Genomic DNA, 23052 nt, shown 5'->3' with positions numbered 1-23052 from the left:
GTCATCCCATTCCAAAGTCTGGGAAATTAACCCACACAGAGAAAGTCTGGAATGTGTGCATCCTTTCTGCAGCTCCTTCTGCCTTTCTCCTTTTTTTTCCTCTTGAGTGTTTTCCTCCACTCACTTATTTCCACTATGACTAAGTAGGACAAATACAGTTGAAATTCCTATTAGAATTATCCCTATTGGCAAATTCTCTATTAAGGGGAAAATCTGCTGGAATTTAATCTATATGAAATATCAAACCATATAATTCAGATGGTTAAAGTATTCATGTAATACAGGGTCTTGATAACCTTCAAATTTTGGGGACTGGTTGGCTCAGTGAGCCACCCCAGAACCCTCAACATGGTCACTGTTTGCCTCTCCCACTTTGAACTGCACTTAGTTAAAAACTTAGTCAATAGATTTATAAGTTTATCAGTTTTAAGGACAGCTGGTAAGCAATAGAAGATGAAGTCAACTAATCCATAAAATAATTGTTAAGACCATTATTTTTCTAAAAATATTCAACTAAAAGATAATTTAAAATATCAAAAATTATTACTGGATTTTTCACTAGAATTCCATATTCTGTTTGTGCTGAAATTGTGGGGCTTTAGATTAACTGAAGAACATTGTGTGTGTGAAAGTGTTCCCAAGAAAACATTTGACCAACCCCAACAGACTCCTAGAAAACTTCTTCCTTTGTCTTACTGTTACAAATGTGGGGGTAAGTATATAATGGAGTAAAGAAATTACTTATTGACCAAGGCTTTTATCTTTTCACTTTCTGAAATAAACACACATTGTGGTTTTGGAAGCTATAAAAACTACAATGCAAATGCAACCTCATGATCTGCAGCATTATAACCCATTAATGACTAGGCACAAGGAAGAGAGCAAAGGCCAAAAGGGAAGAGATGAAAGAAAGCAGGGTATACAAATCTAAACTCAAGAACCAGCTGGAAATTATCCACCAGAGGGTTTCCTTATGGAAAAAACTTCAACAAAAATGCAAAATATATTTTTACAGTAATTATTTCAAGTCTGCAGTGGGAGAAATTGCAATGAAGTTATGTTATTTCAACAGTTTTCAAAATTTTCAAATCCTACTTCAGGTCATAGAGAAAGGCTGAAAGGTTGAAATGTCCCTTAGGAGGAGGAAAAAAAAAACCTGTCCAGACTTGCTTGTCCACTTGGATCTTCCTGAGTAAGATTTACTTTTGACAACCAAATTCTCATCAGGGGGAAGCAAACCCAATGGGTCAACCAGCTGAATTGTCATTTGGCTCACAGCTTTTATAGCCTCTGTTTTCCTGGATGTTCTTGGAAGAATGCTGTTCAGAGAAAGTGTTTGTTTCTGGTTCCAGGTGCATTTCCTTTTCAGAGTATCTGGAGACACACAGAAACCAACACCATCAGTGCTCTGCGGCATGTTCTGACTTCTCACAGTGGGGTAACACAGTAGGTTAGTATCGGTTCAGTATCACACAAACATGTCATATACCTCTTCTGCTGCAACTGTTACTCCTTTCCTAAGAACTGCTCGTTTTCTTCACGTGTAAAATTTTACAGCTGCTTGAAAACGTGATCCTATTTCTGGCACCATTTTTGCCTAGAAGCGGCTCACTAACTAGGAACCTTGTGAAAAATGCAGTTGATTCTTGTTTTCAGCTTCGGAAAAGTAAACCGGGCTTGTCGTCCTCAGCCGAGGTGTCCCGCGCACAGCCAGGAGCTCGAAGCTGCTGTTCCTTCCGGCTGGAAGAGCAGCGCTGGAGCTGGCGGGCTGCTGGCACCATCTAGTGATGCCTGCGGGCTTGCACAGCTCCCTCCTGCCTGAAGCACGAGGGAATCCTGGCTCAGGATGCTAGAGACCTCTGGAAGGAAGAGTGGGGGGAAAAACAACTCTTCAACCACAAATACTATTACAAGGAGTAGAGTTCTATCCTTGGCATCACCATTTAAAGTGGATTTTCCTCTGACACACCATGTAACACTGAGTTAGGTACATCTGCATCACATTTGTATGGATATCTAATGAGCTACAGGTTTACAGGGCACAACAGAGTGGTACTTACTGGAGAAAGCAAGATGCAATGGGAAGGGCAACGACATTTCCACATGGATTTTTCTGTAAATCCAAAAGTTTTCAGTTAAAAAAAAAGTCTAGACAAACCCCCAGGCTTTTTCTCCTCCCAGCTGAAAATTGTCAGCTCTCAGTCTCTGCTCATACAGCAACAAGGAGAATTTCTACTGGTCCTAATTTAGAACCTTTTGAAAGGCATTCAGTGGGTACACTAGCCTTTCTCTATGCCTCCTCATCAGCTGTGAGACTAGGCTTTGGTTCCTGTTGCAGAAACTAGAGTGGAAGGTGCTGCCACCTGTCACCTGCCATGAAGGCGGGCTGCAGTGGAGAGAAGGCTTGTGTTCATTTCCCACCTTAGTAACAAGTTACTCCACTGTGAATCTGACTGTAGCTTCCTCATCTCATTCCAGTCAAGTCCCTTAGTGGTCCCTTACCTTTCCTGCCTGCTCTTCTGCTTCCATACTGGCCCAAACCAGAAGGGAAACAGTGCAGTGCTCATCCCTCCAAGAACTGATATCACCTGTAAAGCTGGACACATCATTTCTTTCTTGCTGCCTATCTTCGGGAGGAGATGGTTTTTGTCAACCAAAGGCTTTTGTAACTCTGTCCCCTTTTATGGTATGTTGTACTTTTTTCCCTTTAGAGGAAAATTATTCAAGGTATCCAAGGCCATTTTAGGCTCTATGGTATCAAAATCAGGCCAAAAAATTTTCTAGGCGAGGTGAAAGCCAGTTGTAGTTTAAAAACATTCTTTCTTTATAAGACATTTCAGAACTGCCACCAAATTACAGGCTCTGAGTTGAAATCAAGTGTTGAGGCTGACCAAAATTCTTTTTCCCCATTGTTTTCATCCACTGGTAGATCTAGGAGGTCAAAACCAGATTACTTTGGAAAGAAAACATTTCCTTTCCTCTGTGGTCCTTCTTCTTAACCAGTGATCTGAGTTTTGGTCATCTCTTAATTGCCACAGCACTGTAATAATAGCACTGAGAGACACAGTAAAGACCACAGAAAAGGTAGACGAGGAGGGAAGATCATCATGTTGGAGAGACCCAAGGACAAAGCAGCGCACTTTGCCTGAAGAGAGCTGGCTGGAAAGAGAGGTGTCCATTTCCAAATGAGGTCAGCTCATGCCCTCAGCTCCCAGGCAGGAGCTGAGCCACACCCATGGCCTACAGAGCAAGGTGACAACCTAGAAAGTGGTTTGCTTAGCTCCAGCTGGCCCAGGGGAGTTCAGCCCTTGCCAGGGAAGGAAACAAACCCTGCAAGTTCATGCTGAGGCAAGAGACCTTGCCTGGGGCTAAGAGTTATGTCAGGGAGCCAGCAGGAGACCCCCAGGAATGCATACACTTTGTAGGGACCAGGACTGCTCAGAAAAGACAGGGTTTGGTGGTTGTTTTTTTAGTTAGAAGTGGTAAATAGGAGTCCCAGGATTTGTGGTGGAAGTTACTGAGCTCTTAGTTTAACTTCAATTACATTGCCTGTCTCCATAGACGGTTGCATTAAATAGGGGCAATTCTTGCCTGAATTGTCAGAGCATTTCCAGGGTTTGCTGGCTAATGCTTGAAAAAGGCATAGAAACCTTTGAATGAAAATTCCGTGACAAAGAGTTCAGGAGACTAGAATTAAAACAGAGCAAGAGAAAGAGCAGATTTGTGCAAAAAAAAAAACCACCACAAACATGTCTCTAGTTCTGCCATGGGGAGCAGGGAAGATATTCACCTAAAAATGAACTTAAAGGCAATTGGTGACTTCATGGGGATTTAATTTTTTTCCCTTGAATTTGAGGGCAGAGAGGATAGGAAGGAATGAGAGCAGAAGTGAGGTGCTCTCCATTTTTCCTGCTACTGTGCTAAAAATGAGATTGACATTGTGTTCCCAGAGACTGAGCACCTACTCACACTCCAATCTTTTATTAAAATTATCCAAAGAGGTCTCACCTGAAGAGTTAAGTTGCTGAATGACATCTATATATGAGCTGAGAGATGCACTCTGCAATGACTCAAGGCACTGTCAACGTCCCTGCCCCTGGCATCCCCACCAAGGGACCAGTCACTATCCTTCTACTCAACTGTTTGCCATAACTCTCCTTTGGCTGTTTTCGATGGAAACAAACCAAGTAATAAACCTCATCTGTCTCTCACCTGCAGCACAACCTCTGCTACGGGTGACAGCAGCTTGAGCACTCTGACCTATACAAGGCTAAGGAGACCAAGAAGGCTCCTTTGACCGGCCTGTGGGCAAGTGACAGGTTCAGCTGCCTGGCTTGAGCCAGGGTGCATTGCTGCAGGTCTGGTGCTCCCAGCCAAGGGGGAGATGCAGAGAGCTCAATTTACTGAGGTTATAAATACAGCCTGGGCAAGGGAAGTATCTCTCCTTTTAGATCTACCTTTTCCTACATATAGCTTATATTATACATACACACACTTATATACAAGAACAGTGTTAAAGCAATTTATGTCAGCAGGCTAAGCTTTAAAAACAAAAGACAACCACCAAACCAAAATCAGGAACCTGGCATTTGAGCTCCTTCAGAGCATTAGCAAAGCCTGAATAAGGCAGCTGAATTAAGACATGAGCCCCATACAGGCCATCAGGAAGCTAAGCCATCCATCACACGAGCCAACTCACCTTTTGGGCAGCTCACTGTGTGGGCAGGATCTCCCGCTGGCCCGCAAGGTACTGCAGAGCCATGCACTCTTGCTTGACCATCTGGTTCTGTTAAAAAACAACTTAGCACAAAGCAGATTCTTAGCATGGTTTCAGCCTAGTGGGTTTTATCCTGGTTTTCTACTGGGAAAAAACCCGCAGGTTTTCTGCCAGGGTGCAAGAAACTAGTCAAAGATAAGGATGACCTGACTGCAGGTATAAGGGAAAACGATTTCTCAAGTTGCCAACCCACTCGGGTTCTCTAGATAAGCCAGCTTGTCCTAGGAACACCTTCCTGAGGGTGGGGGGCAGCACTAGCTGGTGGTACAAAGGGCTAGTATTTTATTGATCCAGTTTGAAATCATTAACTCAGCACAGGCAAAAGGCACTCAGGCACCCAGCCCCTGCCATCTCTATGCCACACTCTTACATCTCCCGTGCAGTCTGTGGGCAGGCTCAGGCAGCACTCCTGTTCTGCTGTTCCCTGTTCCCTGTCTGTACCATAAACTGCTCACATGCAGCCTACAAGACTTCAGGAGGAGCAATCCAAGCCTGCCCCTTGTCTGGGCACTGACAGCCCCTGTCACACTGCAGCCCCCATGTCCTGTGGCAGCACTGCACCCTGCTCTTTGCTGCTTCAGTAACAACTGCACGGCTCACAAACCCACATTTCCACTGTCACCTGCATTACCGCTGAAACTCAAATTTAAATTACACAGCTTCCATCAAGCAGCACTTCTCTGGTGGCAGAGAATATTGCCTTCATGCCCATTGGACCCATCCTTCCAAATCAGACAGGCCCAGCATTGCATTTGAACCTTGTCCGTGTGCATGCAGCCTCCACCTTGTGCCCCGTCCTTACTAAAGTGGGCAGGGAAATGAAAACAATACACTGAAAAGGGAAAAGAAGATATTTCTGGAGCCACTGTCGCTGTCTGCACTCAAGTCTTGGCATCTCTGTACTGACTCCTTACAGTCAACCAGCCTGGCTTGAGGTCTTCAGGAGCTCTGTCAATGACACTGGCACTGATCCTGCCCCTAACCACAAATGGCTTCCACAGCCATCAATAAGTGGAAGATAGAAGCTGCAGGTTCCTTAATAAAGTTTATTTAATCATAACTATGCTTAGGAAAATACACTTGTAAAGGTTAATATAATGCAATTTAGTTTAACTTTATACTACATTTTGAACAGAAGACTTCTTATACATGATTTAGGTAAAAACAGGAAGTATGATCTGGCTCGTTTTACATCTATTACAAATGCAGAAAAGACTGTCATGCACTACAGTAGAGAGCATGAAAAAAAAAATTACCTTTGGTTTAATTCAGAGAATACAAGTATTGCACTGTAAAAGCATCAAACATGGTGCAACTAAACATCATAAACATGTTTCCATGCCAGCTTACAAAAGTTTGTTAGCTAGTGTAATTTTAGAGGGGGAAAAATATATGTACACATAAAACAATTTCTTTAGCTATTTGGATTCTGTTAATATCATATGCACGCCACATATCTACACAACTGACATTCAAGGAAACTCTTGAATTTGATTTAATACCTTTCAGCTACATTAAATCTGTTGAAATCAATGACATTACTGTATCTTAACTGGCCTGTCAGCTGTTAAACATTCTTCTTTAAATGACTAGAGTTCCAGCCTAGATCATCAAAATCCAGAAACAACAATTGCAATACCATGGATTTTAAGTGCCTAGCTAGCCATTTCTTGACCATTTTTCAGGGCAGTTAGTTTGAGTTTATAGATTCATACAGAAAAAGCCCAAAACACATGACTCAACCAAGGGCTGGCAGTGTAGGGGTATATCAGCATGCTAATCCTTCCAACCATGTACTGGAGGTTGAACACAAATACAGGTATTATTGCCAAAAAACATAAACATGCTAGCATTGGCAAAACCAACACAAAATAATTTAACAATATTGAAAAAGACCAAAAAAAACACAAAAAAAAAAAAAGGCATTGTTTAAAGGGAGACACAGCAATGTAAGACCACCATATATATGGTGAGCTACGTGACCCGCACTCCCGCTGAAATACTCATACTAGCCGTGCCTAACATTTGAGACAAACACAATGCATTACATCCTTGCCTTTTTAATGTAACATAATCCCAAGCCTTGCAGAGAATTCCAACACAGTTTTGCACCAAGATTAGCTAGTTCAGGACGTTGTTGATGGGTGCCAGATAGGAAAAAAAAATCAATTTTTCTTCTTCTTAATATGTTAATAATTTATTTTCAGTTTCTCGTCTTGCGGTAGGAAACCCCCCCCAAGGAGGAGTCAACTGTTGTCTTCGAAGAGTTCTTGTCAGATCAAGCATTGAAAACCTTGACCACTTCACAGAAATGTGCAGCACAGTATTTCAGAGAACACCTTTGCTTTTGTCTCACAGAGAGAACTTTAAAGTCAGTCAACAGCATCATCTTCATTAAAAAACAAACAGGAAAAATTATCAGGCCAGTCCATGAGTTTACTTGAACATAGCTAAAGTCCTTGAAGTCTCTCAAAATGGCAAAGGCTCTTTGCAAGGACAGGAAGGGAGTTTTAAACCTCTACACAGTACTGGAATTTCCAGCATCTGCTCACATCACTCACAAATGGTGGTAACATTTATATATAAAGAAACACTATTATGAAGAAAAAAATACATCTAAAACTATTACAACTAGTAGTTTATGAAAACAATTCAACTAGGTTTGTTTTCTTAATGTTTAACATAAATATAGTTGCAACTTGATCTTGAGTTGACAATGATTGTCGCAGCCACGGTAAGGATTGAACACTATCTATGCAAACAAAAACTCACTATACATTATACAACTTATTTCTGCCATGAGGGATGCCTTCCCTCTCAAATCTTTGGCCTCCTATTACCAATCTCTCCCAAAAACAGAAGCAATGTAGCATTGTTGCTCTCAATTCATTCACAGCAGTGGGTTTGTTTGGAGGGGAAGATGCTGTGGGGACAACACAGTGAAAAATGGGATTTATTCCAGAGCTTACACAGAGAGAGTTACTTGCAATAAAGTGCTCTGACAAATGCTGTCTGAGCTCTTCAACTCCACTCCCCAAGTAACACCTGCCTCCAAATTTGCTTCTTTGGAGCTGTCCCCAACTGCTCCCACTGGAAAGGCAGCTAATGACAGTCAGAAGAGTGCACAGACAGGACCTGGAGGGTTTTGATTCTTCCCTGCTGGTTGGATTTTGTTTACATTTTGCCACTGGTTGGCTACAAGCAGTTAGGGATGCAATCTCTCTTGCATTTGTGTGTGCTAGAAATGAAATCTGTTTAGAACTAAAAACTCCTGGCATGACATGTAGACCTGAGATGACAATCTGATAACTTACATGTTTCTCTCTGGAGGGAAGCAAGGATGGTTTTATTAAATCCAACTTGAGTTCATATGGAGCAGAAATTCCTACAGTTTTTTAATGCCAGGTTTGTTGCTTACCAGTTGATTTATCTTTGTTTGTTGGGGTTTTTTGTGTATGAGAGGTTAGATTATATCACTGCTACTATTTTTTTTTTTTTGAAGTTCATGAAGTTTGACTGCTGTCCACCACAAAAATGAAAATGGAAGGGAGGGAAAAAATCATGAAGACTTGCAGAATCTGCAGACTGTTTCCACTGAGACTGAATATTTTCCTGTCTGGTGATCCCAAATTATAAATCAGAATTTATTACTCTGCATGTGTATTCAAAGTATCAGAAGTGGCATTTCCATGACAGAATAAATCCTGTAAAGTGTTTTGGAACTGCATTGGTATCGTTTTGCTCAAGGACTGTACAATTCTAAACCCAGTTAAAAATACATAGCCAAGCAGTTCATAATTTCAGCAACTTCATGCACAGTTAATCACACCCCAGGGAAAAAAAAAAAATCTGCAGTAAGGAGCATCACAGAAAACTGCCACAGAAACCTGTCCCACGGTAAGCAACAAGTCTGAACGTTTCCAAATAAAAAAACCTTACACATACAAAACCAAACATGCATATATAAAGTGTACATATACTGCACAAGCACTATGCCTAGAAGATTAAACTGCATAGGTAAAAATCAAAAACAAGTGCAACATTTTAAGCCCTTAAAGCACAATCAAAAAAACAAAAAGCAGAAATTAAAAATAACAAACTTGCTCCCCCACAACAAAGCCAATTACAGATCAGTGATTAAGATATTAATCAAGACAGAGGTTCTCCAATCAAAAGTTGGAAGGACTACTCTCAAATTTTGGCTCATCATTCACGCTTAGGGGATCTGAAATGTAAGTTCATAATTGTAATTAGCTTAAACAGTTATGTTCATCACTAGCCAACTTTGATTTCTTTTACAAAGTGCTCTTTATGTAATAGAAGCTATCTTCCGGGTAGAAAAACCATCAAGTAGTTTAACACTTTGAACATCAAGATACATTGAAAAGAACTAAAAAAAATAAATGGGAAAGGGAAAAAGGGAGAGAAAGAGTTGGCTGCTAGAACAAAAAGCAACTTATGCCAGTGGCTCTATAAACATCCAACTTGTATATTGTTAGCTCCAGTCTTGTTCCTAAAACTCAGTTTATAAAAGAGCTGCATAAGCTAATGGACTAGAAGCCTACAGTGACTTTATAGGACACAACCTCATACACCTTACCTGCTTTCTCTAATTAAGAGATCCAATAGTTAATGAGTTCACCATGACATATAAAGTTGTCAAAATATTTTCAACTTTAAAAAACCCCCCCAAACCTAAACCAAAAAAGAAACCAATGCAGACACTAAAGCAAACCGTGCTTAAAAAAAAAAAAAATCTACAATATTTTTACATAAGCTGTGTAAGATCTTACAAAAGAAGATTCCCCAAACCACAGCTGTTTCTACTCCTGCCCTTTGGCTGCCTTCTCAAGATAATACACATTAACTAAGTGCCTGTTGAGGTGCTTGCTGTATTCACCTTCCTTTTTAAATGAGCGGTCACAAAAAATGCACACATAGTTCTCCCTGGCCACCGTGGTGTCCGGAGCTCCTTGTGGCATCTTTGGACTGGTTTCCTCTTGTACAGAGCGAGCACCATTTAACCCCGAGTCGTCGCTTCCTTCTGATATGTTGTCACTGATGTCACTGCCTTCGTGGCTGTGGATGCCCTCATCCTCCTCCATTTCCTGAGATTCATTCACGGCTGTGTTATCCCGAGATAAGGACAGAGTCACTTTAGGGCTTTGTGTACACCCTTCCTCAGGCACGGGCGCTGGCACAGCATCCCCTGTTGACTCAGTCGCTGGCAGGTATGTCTTGGTCAGGTCCATCAGGTTTGAGTTAGTCTCAGTTTCTGCCACAGTTTCCTCTGGCTCCTTCTCAGGTGCCAGATCTGGCACCACATCCATGAGTACATCCAAGCTTTTTTCAGAAGACACTGCATGGGAAGATTGTTCAGAGCAAGTGTCTTCCCCTTTGTCCACCTGTTTCTCCTCCTCTTTTGCACCACCAGTGTCTTCACTCTCTCCTGCTGCCGCAGGCATTTCTTGGTCCTCTACCTCACCTTCTGTGTTTGCATCCTGAGCTGGCAGACAAAGCTGCCCCGGGCTTTGGATGCAGTTTCCTTTGGGATCAGTGCTCTCCCCGCTGAGAGCATGACCACCATTGTTGCTTAATGCCACTGTGTCAGTGGGATCTTGCTCCTTCTGGTCACTGCCCTCAGTGTCCAGCTTCCCACCTCCATCTTCTTCTGTGATAGGACACTCATCTGGTGTCTCCTCTTCCTCAATCTTCTCCTGATCAAGTTTACTGCTCTTTTTACAGTGCTTAATTTTCAGAGCTTTCTTTTTTCTGCTCTTCTTGAGGCAAGAATTTTGCTTTTTAGGCTCTTCCTCTGGTGCAACATCACTTTTTTGAGGTTCCTGGCAGTCTCTGGGTTTAGCTTCCACTTTCTTTTTCTTTTTTGTTACTACTGAGGTATCATTAGCAGGCTCTTGCTTTGAGGAAGTTGCCTCAGTCTCTGCCTTTCTTTTGACCTTCTTCGTTTTACATGTTTTCTCAGTACTTTTCTCAGTTTTAATATCCATCTCCTTGTTTTCTGAAGCCGATTTCCGACTTCTGGTTGTCACCTGGCCTGCAGAAACATTGCTCGCTGACTTCTTTTCCTTTGCTGAATTATCTTTTTTCTCTACCTTCACAATTTTCTCCGTTTTCTTTGCAGCTGAATCCCCTTTCGTTGGCTCCTTCTCCACTTTGTCATTACCACTCTCAGAAAAGTCAGCTTCGCTCTTTTTAGTCCGCAGCTTCACCTTTGAGACATCCATGGTGATGTCAGAACAATCGGGATGCCTGGACTTGATGTGATACTGCAGGTTACATTTTTTAGACGCTGCATAATCACAGACAGGGCAGAGGAACTGGCGCGGGTTGATGTGGAGCTCAACGTGCTTTTTGAAATTGCTGCGGTCAGCGGTCTTGTAGTTACAGTGCGGGCAGATCAGAGGCTTCGGCCCATTGTGCACCTGCCTCGCATGACGAGTCACTTCGTGCTGGTTTGAGGCCACGTAGCTGCACTGGTCACATTTGAATGGCTTCTCACCTAAGGAAGGAAGGATGGAAGGGAATAATGGTGATTATTAACATGGTGGTTGTGGAGCAATTGCTTCCCGCTAATACAGATACAGAAATATGGAACTTGGAAAGGATAAAAAAAAAAAAATTATCCATGCGCCTTTAAAATTAAGCAAAGTCAACATAAGAAATCCACAAGTCACAAACACATCCACAAGACACCAAGAACAAAATATTAAAAAAAAAGAGAGAAGGGGTGAGGGCTGGGAGGAAAGGGATCCAAAACCAAACAAGCAGTAACAACGTCACAGGTTCTGGCTAGGCATACATACCGGCAGAGATCTCTCTACAGTACTATTAGCAAATGGAATCCATACCCAACTGGTCCATTGAATGCATTGTAGAAAAATGGAAATGTAACATTTGATGAATAGCAGTTTCACACAAACGTTTCAAAAAAGTCCAACTTTACACAAATTTAGCATACTTCATGTTTGCATTGAAAAGGAAATGAGGGAAGAGAAGCTAGCAAAAACCTAAGAACATGAAAGGGGTGCCCAGATGATCTTTACCTCTGAAAAAATTCAGTTCACTGTTTTGGCGCCTCAAACACATATGCTCTGGCTGCAGGCTACTCTTGGCAAGCCAACCAAATGCAGTCCACAGCCACCATGTTACTATTAAAATCTGCATTTACATTAGTGTAATGACTCCTGTAGAAATGTTCCTGAAATGTTCTGCTTAGTGCATGCCACTGCAACAGAAGTAGCTTTCCCCTTACACATCAAAGCAAATAGGAAAAACACTTCTGCAACAACTCAAGTCCAGAAATACTTTGGGAGCATCTGTGCATGTATCAATTTAGCTGAGGAATTTGGGATGCTCCTGAGCTCTGAACCAGCACCTCAAAACTGATCTGCAGAACTAATGCACGCTACTTCTTCAGTACATTGAAAACCACTCCAGTCCCTTTTGCTTGTGATATAATAGTGCTTCTCCCACCCCTGCAAGCTACTGCCCATACTCAAGCATGCTCTGTAGCACGGCTCAGGAGACCAGCCAGCCTGCACTGAAGATGTGGTGCCTGTTTGTGTGTTAACCACATGACCTGCAACACCCTAACAAACTCTAGAAAAGGCTGTGTTGCCTCCCTGGCAGGAAGCAGGGGGACAATTGTTTAGGAGTCCAGATCATCTCATGTCTGGAGCATCTATTTATTATTTAAATAAATAAAAGAAGAGATACTTTGTTTCCATCCCTCTCCACTTTACCTCCTTCTTTTTTCCTCCCACTTCCTGGTGACATTTTCTACAAGTTTAAGCTTGATGTGTTTATTGCTCATCCTTCCTCCAAGTATAAAGCCTTTATCACCTACACTTCAAAGAACAGTTTTGTGTTGCACTGCGGGAGGACAAGAACAGCCTCTCTTACATACACATGAACAAGCTGTTCTAAGTGCACAGAGTGCTCAGAGGCAGCTGCAAGCAGGTAACTCAAAGATAGCATGTGAAGAGTTTGTGTCCGTCGACTAAATCCTGGCGTTTAACTGCGCAAGTGAAAAGGATATGTACCAAGATGGCTAAAAAAACAGCTGTGAATTACGCTCTAAACCACTGTCATTTGCTGTCTGACATGGGAAAAAAAGCTTCAGTACCCGTGGGCCTTAAACAGTCAGCCTGTCAACTGCAGGAGTCCGGAAATTGCCATAGAAAAGGTGCAGCTGCCTGGGCATTGCAACAAAACATACAATAGAATTTAGGAGAGCTATTAATACAAGACCCCTGAGAGCAAAACTCATGCCTTCCCTCAGAGACCTTTGAGGCAGGGGCCACAGGCATATCCCACTCCTTACCTCCTTTGGAGATGAGACTTCCTTGCACAGAACAAGGGCAGAGCAATATGTTTGTGAAATGGTTTCCAGGTTCGGTATTGACCAAACCATTTGCAAATTTAGTGGTTCATTTGCAAACCAGAGGTTCAACCAAGTATTATTTTTGTTTCTGAAAGCAGAATACTACATTCACAAAATTCTCACACCAAAATACTGACATGTCATTTTAAACCTGGTTATTTTTAATGGGCCCAAGCCCCCCTTCTAGTACGGTTAAAATTGCCCGTCTCCTGGTTTCAATCAAAAGCCTCATGAATTGAAATTGAGACAATTACTGTTCAGGAGACTTCAACTCCTGTTTGCCAGCATTAGGAATTCACCTAGGGTTGATCAATTCAGATTTTACAAAAACAAATCGAAAGCACAGGCTCAGGTCTACCTGAACTCCCCTCTGAGAGTCATAAAGGACAATTATGCTTGTGTCTGTGGTGTTACAACTCCCAAAAATGCTGTTAAATCATTCAAAAAGAGATTCACAAGAGCACAAGAGCAAACGTTTGTAACAGCACAGCTCACAACCAGTAATGGGAAATAAAGGCTAGTGAAAACTCCTAATTTGGCTTTTAGTGCCACAAGACTGGGTCACTTGTGAAAATCCTCTGAGTTTGCTTTTCCTCCTGTGTCTCCTTGCCATAAGCAGACACTAATTTACATGACTGTGTCATACTAAATAAAAGCTAAGGGTTCCCTCAGAAACCCTGGATGAGACTCAATCCCAGGCATCACAGAGGAGATTCTCAGCTACTCAAAATGTTCCCAGCTTCACTGATTTGAAGCAGACAGTGTAAAAGAATTTGCTCCTATATCATGGCAATGTTGTATTTATTACTAGATTACTAGGACTATTAGAGCAGCCCTACGAATATCAGAATAGATCTTGAAAAGTAAAAAGAAAAAGATACTATTCCCATTATCAGTTTTATTCATGACACTTAGCATTCTTAGCAAGACAACCTTTCCCATTAAAAATGGAACTAAAGCTCAGGCCATACTGGCTAAGATGGCAACTCACACAGAACTGGGCAGACTGCTTTAGGTAGCCCTGCTGGAGCCAGGGTCTGTCCCAGGTGACCTCCAGAGGTCCCTTCCAACTGCAGCCATGCGGTGATACTGCGACCCACCCCCTATCCCTCAGTCCCGCTGCTGCCGCTCCATACCAACCTGAGTGGGTGCGCATGTGCCTGGTTAAATGCGTCTTCTGAGAGCTGGAGTAAGGACACATCGCACACTGATAGGGTCGTTCCCCTGCAAAAATAAACACAAAAGTAGTTACTGAAACACAGCAGATTCCCAAACTTGGTTACCTAGCCACACAGAGGAGGCTGTCACAGGTCCTCACACTGTATTTGAGGGCATGTTATCTCTCAGCAAAAGGACAGTGAGAAGCATATGCCTGAGCTGGACCACTGCAACGTGTCATGCCCTATGAATGAGGGTAGTAAAAGGGCAGGATATAACAGAGGCACATCCTAATGTCCACCTGAAGTCAACAGTAACCTCAGCCAAAAGATGATTAGGACAGACAACTTCAGGAAGCCTTAAGCTACCAGACCTGACTTCCCCACAGCATTTTCTCCCAACACTCAGAAGATGCACAAAAGATCCTGTAAGAAACTAGGTATGTTCTTGCTTTGCTTAACACCCTACCTGAAACCTCCATATTTAATGTGGATTAAGATGGGATACGACCATCCATTCCACATGGACTTACATTTACCAGAACACAAGTGCAGATAGAGCAGGTCTTGGCTTCTAAAGTTTTACTGGCAGAGTGAAAATAGCTTGCAGCACAGAAAAGCATGATGCCCTGATCAGTGAAATTATGCTGCTAGCAAAAGCTTAAGTGTAGCATAAACATTTATTTCAAAGACTCAAAATCCCATGCCTGAAGAGTTACTGGTTCTGGAGAACTAATGGAAACCAACCTGTCATAAATTATATCTCTGCTGAGGACAGTCAGCTTGTAATTGTAGCTAAAAATTGTATCAGTACAATGATACTTGAAAATCTTTTTCAAGTGAAGACAAGCTCCAAACAAAGGCAGACAGTTTTATAATTAACATGTTAGGCAAGTCCAGATAAGCACCAGGGGTGTTTGCCCCAAATTGCTCACACACTGTCTTCACTACAAACACTTTTTAGTCTTGAGTAGACACCCAAAAGAAAAGAGAGGAGTGAAGCTGACAAGGAAAAAATAAGTTAGTCCTAGTATTTCTTCAAATCATAGCCAGAATTACACTACAGCGTTTTGATAAATTTGCTACATATGAGGTATACAACCAAGGTGCTCTTCAAATCAGAGTCCTGGACATCAGCAAAAGCTCTGCACACAGGCTATGTGTTCACTTTCAGAAGCACAACTCTATCTGCAGCAGCAAAGGTCTCCATCTGCCAGTGTGTGATGTGAGGCTCCACTGCTGGCCTGTGCCAAAACAGCAGTAGAAGCGGCCTTTGTAATGCAGATTAATTCCACATTTCTTCCTTCCATCAAACATTTAGACTATCGTTCTTGATTAGATCAGCAGTTTAAAGGTAAATTCACCCTAACAACCACAACTCCCCTCCCTTTCCAATTAAAACAAGGTAGGAGATTGCCGAAACACACACAATAAGATTAAGTAATGTTCAAGGGAGAGGTAGTCATTCTGTTACAAAGAAATAGTTTTGGTTTTAAATGACTTCTTACAATTAAAAAGTATGTGGCCAAAGGTCCAGGAATATTCAGTCATATCTTCTTCCCATTACCTGAAATTTCATATCTGTACAGTTACCTACAATATTAGGAATGTGAAACAGGCTTTCTTTCATGGCCTTTTTTACATAGGGCACAGCCACAAAACATACTAGATTTAAGTATAATGAACACAACTAATTTAAAATGTGTTACTGCCACTTGAAAATTAAATGCATTGTACAGGCTGTTCTGTAAAATACTATTCCCCAAAGGATCTGTATTGTAATTCTACAAGCTGGTTCATTATATGCAAACAAGCCATCAAAAAAACCTCTCCAGAAGAGACTTACAGAATAAGCCCCAAACTAGCAAAAGCTCAAGCAGGCACTTAACTCCATGCAAATGAACAGGCAGACTGACACCAGCCTACAAGTTTAAGACCATCTTGTTAAGGAAAGTCCCCAGTCTGACCATTCAGGAGACCCTCAAGAGTCACTCCCAAGGCCAGACTGCTGGGACTGAAGCCCTTTCACGGCGGGTGGCTCCAGTGACCCAACAGGTGCCCCACTTGACTCCCTGCACACCCCGCTCACACACAGTCACACCAGGCTTCCTTACTGGCTCGATCCCAGGTTTCCCATAGCAGAGTCTCAGATGTCTCGTTCCATAAAGCCATTTACTCATGGCACAGTAACACAGAAACACCTGGAGCTGGTGCCTTCAAAGAGGACCCAAGGGTGGAACCCCTGCACTTTTATACCCTCACAATCTACCTGCACACAAGTCTCGCTCTTCCTCCTCAGTCTCCTGCTCCTGCTGCTGAGCCTTCCATGTCCAACTATCCTGCTGGCCTCCCCAGTCTTCATCTGCTTTGTTGTCCAAAAGGTTGGCAGTTCATGGCTCCTGCGGTGTCTCTCAGTGCCCATTCACCTGGCTGGCACCACCAGTACAGGGTTGGCAATTCATGGCTTCTCTGCAACTCACCCTAAGCAAAACCTAATCTTGAACGGCAGCTTGCACACTGAGTTACCTGCACCCAAGGTATTCCTTAACAATCTCTTGATAAAGCCTGTTTTTATAATGCCATTAGAAGTTCCATCTGCTAGAAACAAATCTGCTTCCATCAAACTTTCAACACAGTGGCAAGCAAGAACGATCCAAAACCAAAACTAGACACAGAACATTGTGACTGACTGAAGCAGATGTCTTGGTTATTTAGCCCTTCAGATTATTTTCAAGGAAGTTTTCTAGAAATTTCTTCTAACAAGTGAAATAGGGAAAAAAGAAAGAGAACAATGCTGCACTGTCTTGCACACAGTACAGCTCCAGCATCAGCAGGTAAATCAAGTGAAAAATCGGTCTAAAAGGTCTAACGAGCACAAACGAGCCCACGTAGATCTGTCCCTGACACAAAGAGTCCTTTCTGCCCAAGCAGCAGAGGAACAGATTGTATGAACAGTTCCAGCCAGCCCCTCCTGGGCAGCAGATAGGCTCTTCCAGATGTAGCTTTCCCAGGTGACAAGCCTATGACCATCGGTAGGGTCCTTGAAACACTCCTCTGCCCAAGGTCCCCCACATTTGTCAGCAGCCTGCCCCACAAGCACTGTAACAAGCTGCAAGGTATCTTCAGTACAGGGTGGGTTCTGGAACACCTGCTTTTCAACACAAATTCAAGCAACAACAGGCAGGCAGACAACCTCTGCCTGCCCTCCTGTGATCCCCAAACATGCAGAAGAAAGGTATTTTTCCTAATCCTGCAAGGTACTGGCATGCAGCCCCCTTCCCTGCTCTGACCATGTGCTCTGCTACTTGCATGTGTCATTACTTAGGCAACTAAGTTCACTAACCAGCAGAAAACCAGCCTGGGGAAGAGGAAAGGAGTATTTTTACTCCTTTACTCCATTTCAGTGAGCTGAATGAACTACTCCCAGGATACAGGTAGAAAACTGAGACTGCCTTCCTCCAGCAGCAGCACATTTATCCTGTGAAACTCCACTCTGTACAGTCAGTGTTTCAGAAAATTGTATGCCTCTAACAGAATCAAATTAAATGCAAAGAGGCATCCCCCCCCCCCGCAAAAAAAAGAGCCTGATAAAAAAAAAAAAACACAAAAAACAGGAGAGAAAGGAAAGTATCTATCCAAAATTATTTAGCCTATTAGCAATCAGGAAACTAAAGAAACAAACAATTCCAGTTTTCTTCTTTAATACTCTGAACCCATAAAATAGGAAGAAAATGAGGGATGGATGGATCCCATTCATTTTTCCCAACAAATGTTTCTTTAGTTTTAAATGAAAACTACAATCCAAAGCTATTTTGGTATCATTCAGACAGTTTTTACTAAAGTCAATACTGTTATGTAAACAGTCCACAAATACTTTTAACTATAAAATAGCTGTGGGTGTTTTTTCAGGGTTTTTTGGGGTGAGGGTTGTTTGTGGGGATTTTTTTCTGAGTTCTGGTTTTGTTTGTGTTCTTAAAAGCAATTTATTACACATGAGTAGTGGCAGAGACTTTTAGGCTGGTGTATAAAATATACCTGCCAGGAGCTTATTCATTCTCCTAATACTCTAGCTTCAACACTCTCCTCCACAAAATCAATGTTAGTGGAAACAAGGCACATTCCTAAATCACTCTGCTAACATATTTGGAAGTTTTTTTATCTAGCAAGAACTGCCTGAAAGAACTTAACTATGTAGTTATGAAGTAGCAAAGAAACGCCTACAAGGGTAGACTAAAACATGCTGAAATCATAATCACTCATTCCAGCTTAATTACAGTAATGAAAAGAATGAGAGACCCTGACTGCACCACGGTCTTGAAAGGAGAAACAGGGGATCCAGGTATGCTTGATTTTTAAAAAAGTTTAATACAATTCATCAGCAAATTGGTCAAATGCACTGATAACAGAACACTTCCTCAGCAGAAATGCTTTCATGGTTAGTTCCTGTAAAACTCAACGAGTGCTTTCAGAAATCAGAAAGGGGGACCTAATGTCATCTGTAAACACAAGCAGAGATGAATTTAAAGTTGAGACAAATGAAAATTAGACAGGAACCAAAGCACTGGTTCACATTTCGCCATGAGCTCCCCGCATGATTAATTTAGGCTTTTTCCTACTATTTTGCCATTTTACCTGCTCTCTTTCCTGTTCTCTCCTACAAAACACATAAAGAAAATGAACTGGAGGAGAAACTACACCATTTTCCTAATACTTCTCACAATAAACTTTGTTTACTTGTTTAGAAAAAAATATTTAGACAGGACTGAGTTTGAAACCGATGGTATCCGCTGAATAACAGCACAGAGCTATTCTTAGGAGAACAGTATGTTTTAAAGTACTAAAATTCCCAGCGGACCCTCCCAGCCCCAACAAAGCATACACTAAAGTGAGCTGACAAACACAAACTCCTGCACACTTAAACTTAAGCCCAGCCCCGAGGCCTCCGGAGTGCCCACCCCTTCCAGACAGCTGCAGACAACTGAACTGAAACCTCCAAACCATTCATGCCACTGCTGTGACAAAACATGACTTTAAAGGAGAAATTCCCCAGTGTTTTGCTCAGCCAGCACAGTCGACAATAAAGGGGAACCAAGTCAGGTGAGCATGCTATAGAAGATGGTTAGCAAGTGAGCCCTCTCCACAGAAAAGCCCTGACATGGTGGAAATAAAAGCTTCCAAGAAGCAGCAAGGAAGCTCTGAATTGCTCTCTCACTTCCAAAGGGATCAGCAGGCAAAGTAACTGCACCCCATGGCCCAGAGAGGTGAGATGGCTATGATAACCCCTCCTCAAAAGGACTTTTGGTTCATCAGAACTCCCCATGTGAGAGGGTGGTGAGGCTCTCTGATAAAAAGCAAGGGATTTCCTAAGTCACCTGTGGTCCCAGCTCAAGGGACAGCAGCAACACTGCAGTCCTCTGATTCCACCTGGTACACACCAGGGAAAAAAGGGGCCTCACACTGTCCCTTCCAATTACAAACCAAGGTTAGGAGAAGTCAGGAAATCAGGCCAGACTCCCTCGAAGGCTTCCTATAGAGCAAGAGAAGAATGTGTCTACTTCTGGCTGCTGCAGTGATGCAGACCCTAGAAAAAACGAAGCCTCTGAGCATTAAAAGGAATTAACTCATTGTTCAACTCTTTTCTGACTTTGTGGATGCTGGAGGACTCCTCTGCATGTACCTATCAGCTCCTTCTTCTCTGTAATTACATCACCGTCAAGTTTCAGCTCAGTCTAAAGGTACTATTTTCAAAACTACCTATGGGATTCAGGCACCTTTTGTCAACCTGTTTGTTTTGGTTTTAGACTACATCAGGTTTTGGTGTCGTGGATTCTGACAATTATCACAGGCACACTTTGTCATGCCCTCTTCAAAAAAATTGCTTAGGATTACTAAACAGGATGCCCTTTATCTCCTCTTGGCACCTGACATTTTCTCAGTCCTCTAGGACCGTAGCCTGGAGTTCAAATCAAATTCCACTAGGCTATAACCTGGTAGCACAAGAGAAGAGAGCACAAAGCTTTATCAGAGGAGAACAGACTTTGCAGAAAGACTCTGCTTCATTCATCACAGATTCTCAGTAGTCTTATTGCACTTCAGACAAAAAAAGATGAAAAACTTACCTGTGTGAGTTCGAATATGTTGAATATAATTGTTTTTCCTGTCTGAAAAATAGGAGCACTCTGAGCAGGTATACACTTTCCTGGGAAAATGATTTCTTAGGTGTTTTTTCCAGTGATATTCACTGACAGTAGTGTAAGTGCATATGGTACACTTGTAGACTCTCTCATTTTCCCCTGCTTTGTTGTGGTGCTTCAAGTGAGCCAGATAGTGATCATATCTGTTAGTGTTATAGCCACAGCGATCACAGCGGATTGGGCCCTTAGAGAAATCCACCTCTTCTGCAGTGCAGGAATCAGACTCCTTCACCTGTGCTTGTTTTTCTGCATTTTCTTCCACAAAGAATTTCTTAGCACTGTGAACCCTGATATGATGCACAAACTCCTCTTCAGACTCTGCCTCATACTGGCAAGGCTTACAACGAAATGGTTTGCTCTTCAAGCTCTTACACTTGTCCTCTGTGCTTTCTGGAGTACTCGGTGCTTCCATTGAGACATCTTTGTCCACACTGGGAGCCTTAGGAGGGGAACAAGCAGCTGGACCTTGAGTTTCCACACTAGGAACCTCAAGGGAGCTTAATTCCACATTTTCAGGTGCCTCGCGGTCAGTCTCTTCAGCCTGGGTATCTTCCATACCCTCCCCATCACTATCTGAGAAGTTGCTGTCCCCCACTGTTGTCAGTTCTGCCATTTGTCTCTCTTCTCCAACCAGGTAATCACAGCAGTTGCCACTAACTTCTCCTGTCAAGGCAACATTTGCCAACATAATAAGCTGAGGAGCTGCCAGCTCAGCTTTAGAAAGGTCCTGTAAGTCATACATGTCATTGGACAATGCCATGCCAATATTAGAACTGCCGGGAAAGAGGCTGTTCCCACCAGACTGCCCCAGCACTTGAGTTGCCATGGCAGTAATTCTGTTGGAAGAGAAAAGGAACACCTGTAAGCACCCGAGTGTGGAAAAGTTTCCTTTGCTGTATACTGTCAAAGCAGCCCTGCAGGGAACACCAAAAATACCAAAGCTCTTTGCTGAGGTGCTGGGGCAGCGGGAAGCAGAACCCAGAGCTGGGGGACTTCGTTCCTCAGCCGAAGGGGCGGTTGGGCTCTTCCCTACGTGCGGTGCGGGATCCCACCGTGTGGAGGCCGGCCGGGAGGCGCTGACAACGGGGTCCCAGGGCCCAGGCGGGGCTCAGGACAGGCGAGTGACCCCGGGCCGGGCCCCGCGGCTCCCGCCACGCCAGACACCGGGGGCGGCGCAGGTCGGGCCGGTGGGTGCTGCTGCCGGGCTCCGCCGAGCGCTCCTGTCCGGCCGCCGCCCGCCCCAAGGGCCCCGCCGGGCCCAAGGCCGCCAACAAAGGGGGGCGGCCCGGCCCTGCGGCGACCTCCCCGCGGCCCGGCGCACATCCGCAGGGAGAGCCGGGCCGGGCCGTGCCCCCGCCACCCTCCCTCCTTCCCTCCCTCCCTGCCTGACAGGCATGCGGCCATTTTCTGCCTACCCACACAAAGCGCCCTCCCCGCGCCGCCCCCGGCCCGCCCGCTGCCGCCGGCCGGTGGGGACGCCCGGCTTCCTCCTCCCCCCGCGGCGGGCAGGGCAGGGCAGCGGCGCCGGTGCGGGGGCGCGGGGCGGAGGAAGCGCCTCGGTACCGGCAAGGTCACGGCGGCCGCGCCCACCCGATGCCCGTCCGCGGGAGGGGCAGCGAGCGGCGCCCCGGGCCTGCTCCTGGGCCCGGGGCCTGCGGCTGCGCCCGGCCCAGCCCGGCCCGGCCGGCGACGGCTTCGCCTTCCGGCGGCGGCGCGGCCCGGCGAGCGCCCCCGCGGCCGGCGCGGCTCCTTAGCCGTGGTGCTGATCGCCCCGCGGCCGGCCCGCCCGGCCGCCCCCGCCCGCCCGCCGGCCGCAGATCAGCCCTGGACAGCGCCTCTCGCCCGGCTCCCGGCCCCCCCCCCCGGCCCCGCCGGGCCCCGCCGCGCTCACTCACCCACCGGCGGCGCGGGGCCGCCCGGCCGCGCGGCTGCTGCGGGGCGGGGCGGGCGGGCGGGAGGCGCTGCTGGCGGCGGCGGCGGGCGGAGGCGCCCCCGCATTCCAGCACACAGCGCGCAGCGGCGGCGCCGCCCCGCCCGCCCCCGGCAGGAGGGGCCGGGCCCAGCGGGGTCACCCGGCAGCGGCGGGGGCACCGGGCGGGCGGCGTGCGAGGGGGAAGGGGCGCCCGCCCGAGGGGAGGGTTCTTGTGCAGGGGTAGAACGGGCGGCCGCGGCGTCTGCCCGTGTCCGGCCCCGCTGCCGTGAGCTCCTTTGTCCCGTTCAGGGATGATAACGCTGATCTGACCAGCTTCGAGGCGGTGCCCAGGGCATCGCCTTCGCGAGGCGAGTCCAGAGAAGAGCAGCGAAGCTGGTGAAAGGTTTCGAGTACAAGTCTGATGAGGAGCAGCGGAGAGAACTGGGTGTTCAGCCTGGTGAAAAGAAGGCTCGGGGTGACCTTCTTGCTCTACAAGCGACTGAAAGGAGGTTGTAGCCAGATGAGGGTCGGTCTCTTCCCCTAGGCAACTAGTGAAGAGAGGAGAGTCTTAAGCTGCACCAGCGGAGGTTTAGGTTAGCTATTAGTCA

At 44.8% G+C, this 23052-nt stretch overlaps 1 protein-coding gene across 1 annotated transcript; it reads right to left on the bottom strand.

Moving 5' to 3' along the window:
- Window positions 1-5803: 5803 nt before the first annotated feature.
- REST (RE1 silencing transcription factor) lies at window positions 5804-21368 on the bottom strand. Its single transcript, XM_066186182.1, has 3 exons — window positions 20458-21368; window positions 14322-14405; window positions 5804-11297 (listed from the first exon to the last, which is right to left on the bottom strand). Exons 1-3 carry the CDS (start codon window positions 21356-21358, stop codon window positions 9601-9603), a joined length of 2682 nt encoding a protein of 893 aa, XP_066042279.1. The 5' UTR covers window positions 21359-21368; the 3' UTR covers window positions 5804-9600.
- Window positions 21369-23052: the final 1684 nt, after the last annotated feature.

Source organism: Chamaea fasciata, unplaced genomic scaffold (genome assembly GCF_029207755.1).
Source record: "Chamaea fasciata isolate MVZ Bird 193981 ecotype frontalis unplaced genomic scaffold, bChaFas1.0.hap1 SCAF_6, whole genome shotgun sequence".
NCBI lineage: Eukaryota > Metazoa > Chordata > Aves > Passeriformes > Sylviidae > Chamaea > Chamaea fasciata.
The sequence above is the reverse complement of the archived record's forward strand: the minus strand, read 5'-3'. Positions and strand labels throughout refer to the sequence as shown.